Source organism: Priapulus caudatus, unplaced genomic scaffold (genome assembly GCF_000485595.1).
Source record: "Priapulus caudatus unplaced genomic scaffold, Priapulus_caudatus-5.0.1 Scaffold30, whole genome shotgun sequence".
In the NCBI taxonomy this organism is placed as follows: Eukaryota; Metazoa; Priapulida; class Priapulimorpha; order Priapulimorphida; family Priapulidae; genus Priapulus; species Priapulus caudatus.
The window spans coordinates 522638-523910 of record NW_014577091.1 but is presented as its reverse complement, the minus strand read 5'-3'; the positions used below and the strand labels follow the sequence as shown (position 1 = coordinate 523910).

General features: G+C 42.2%; 1 protein-coding gene across 1 annotated transcript in view; it reads right to left on the bottom strand.

Moving 5' to 3' along the window:
- Nucleotides 1–711: 711 nt before the first annotated feature.
- The window catches only part of LOC106815949 (trichohyalin-like), a 1933-nt gene continuing 1371 nt past the window's right edge, over nucleotides 712–1273 (bottom strand). The window contains exon 2 of the mRNA XM_014820489.1: nucleotides 712–1268. Coding sequence (XP_014675975.1) covers nucleotides 712–1268 — 557 coding nt within the window. The remainder of the gene's footprint in view (nucleotides 1269–1273) is intronic.

The following is a 1273-nucleotide window of genomic DNA, read 5'->3' as shown; positions in this document are numbered from 1 at the left end:
TGAGAGAGAGTGAGTGAGAGAGAGTGAGTGAGAGAGAAAATCGGTGCGCTAGCATTTCAGTTTGCCTCAGTGATAAATCATTAATAAAATTTCTTAATACAGTTTTTGGGCAATACCTTTCGGAAGAAGCATCTGCTAACCACGAATTGGCCATCTCCAAAATGCTAGACAAACTCAGTTGCATTTCTGTAACTGATATGATTCTGGTAACGGACGTTTATACGGGTATTGCGTAGGCAGCCGACTTCAATAACTAATATAATTACGACAGACCAGCAAGGTTTCTCCGAAATAACTTGAGGAGCCCCGCATAACCTCCTGGCGTTGTGAGAGAATATTCGCGGCTATGACAACATTATTAACAGTAATTCATTAGACTTATTATGTATTGTAATGAATCTACTTTGGCTAATTGTGTAAATGGTTTTTCAGCGTTCTTGAAGTTTGCGAAAAATGTTTTGCAAATTAACCGCTAGATGAAAATCTATTTTTTTAATTAAAATAGCAGTTTAGCGTACTTAATTAACTGGGCAGCTGCTAGACACGCTTCTTGTTTTATGCTGCGTCATTCCTGTCGTAACTGTGTTACCTATTTCTCGTGTTACGCTATTCCTGTGATTGATCTTTCCTGTGTTTGTCTATAATGCATTGCCCATTTACTGTAATAATTCTTTCCTGCATGTGTTATGTCCTTCCTGTATTGTTCATTTCCTACGTTACATTTTCGTGTGTTGTGTCTTTTCTGTGTTGCTTGCGTCTTTCCTGTTTGAGTCTTTCTGTGTTGCATCTTTCCTGTTTGAGTATTTCTGTGTTGCGTCTTTCCTGTTTGAGTCTTTCTGTGTTGCGTCTTTCCTGTTTGAGTCTTTCTGTGTTGCGTCTTCCCTGTTTGAGTCTTTCCTGTTTGCGTCTTTCCTGGGTTCCGACTTTTCTGCATGGGTTACGTTTTTCCTGTGTTGCGTCTTTCCTGGGGTGCGTCTTTCCTGTGTTGTGTCTTTTCTGTGTTGCGTTTTTCCTGGGGTGCGTCTTTCCTGTGTTGTGTCTTCTCTGTGTTTCGTCTTTCCTGGGGTGCGTCTTTCCTGTGTTGCGTCTTTCCTGTGCTGTGTCTTCTCTGTGTTGCGTCTTTCCTGTGTTGCGTCTTTCCTGTGCTGTGTCTTCTCTGTGTTGCGTCTTTCCTGGGGTGCGTCTTTCCTGTGTTGCGTCTTTCCTGTGCTGTGTCTTCTCTGTGTTGCGTCTTTCCTGTGTTGCGTCTTTCCTGTGTTGCGTCTTTCCTGTG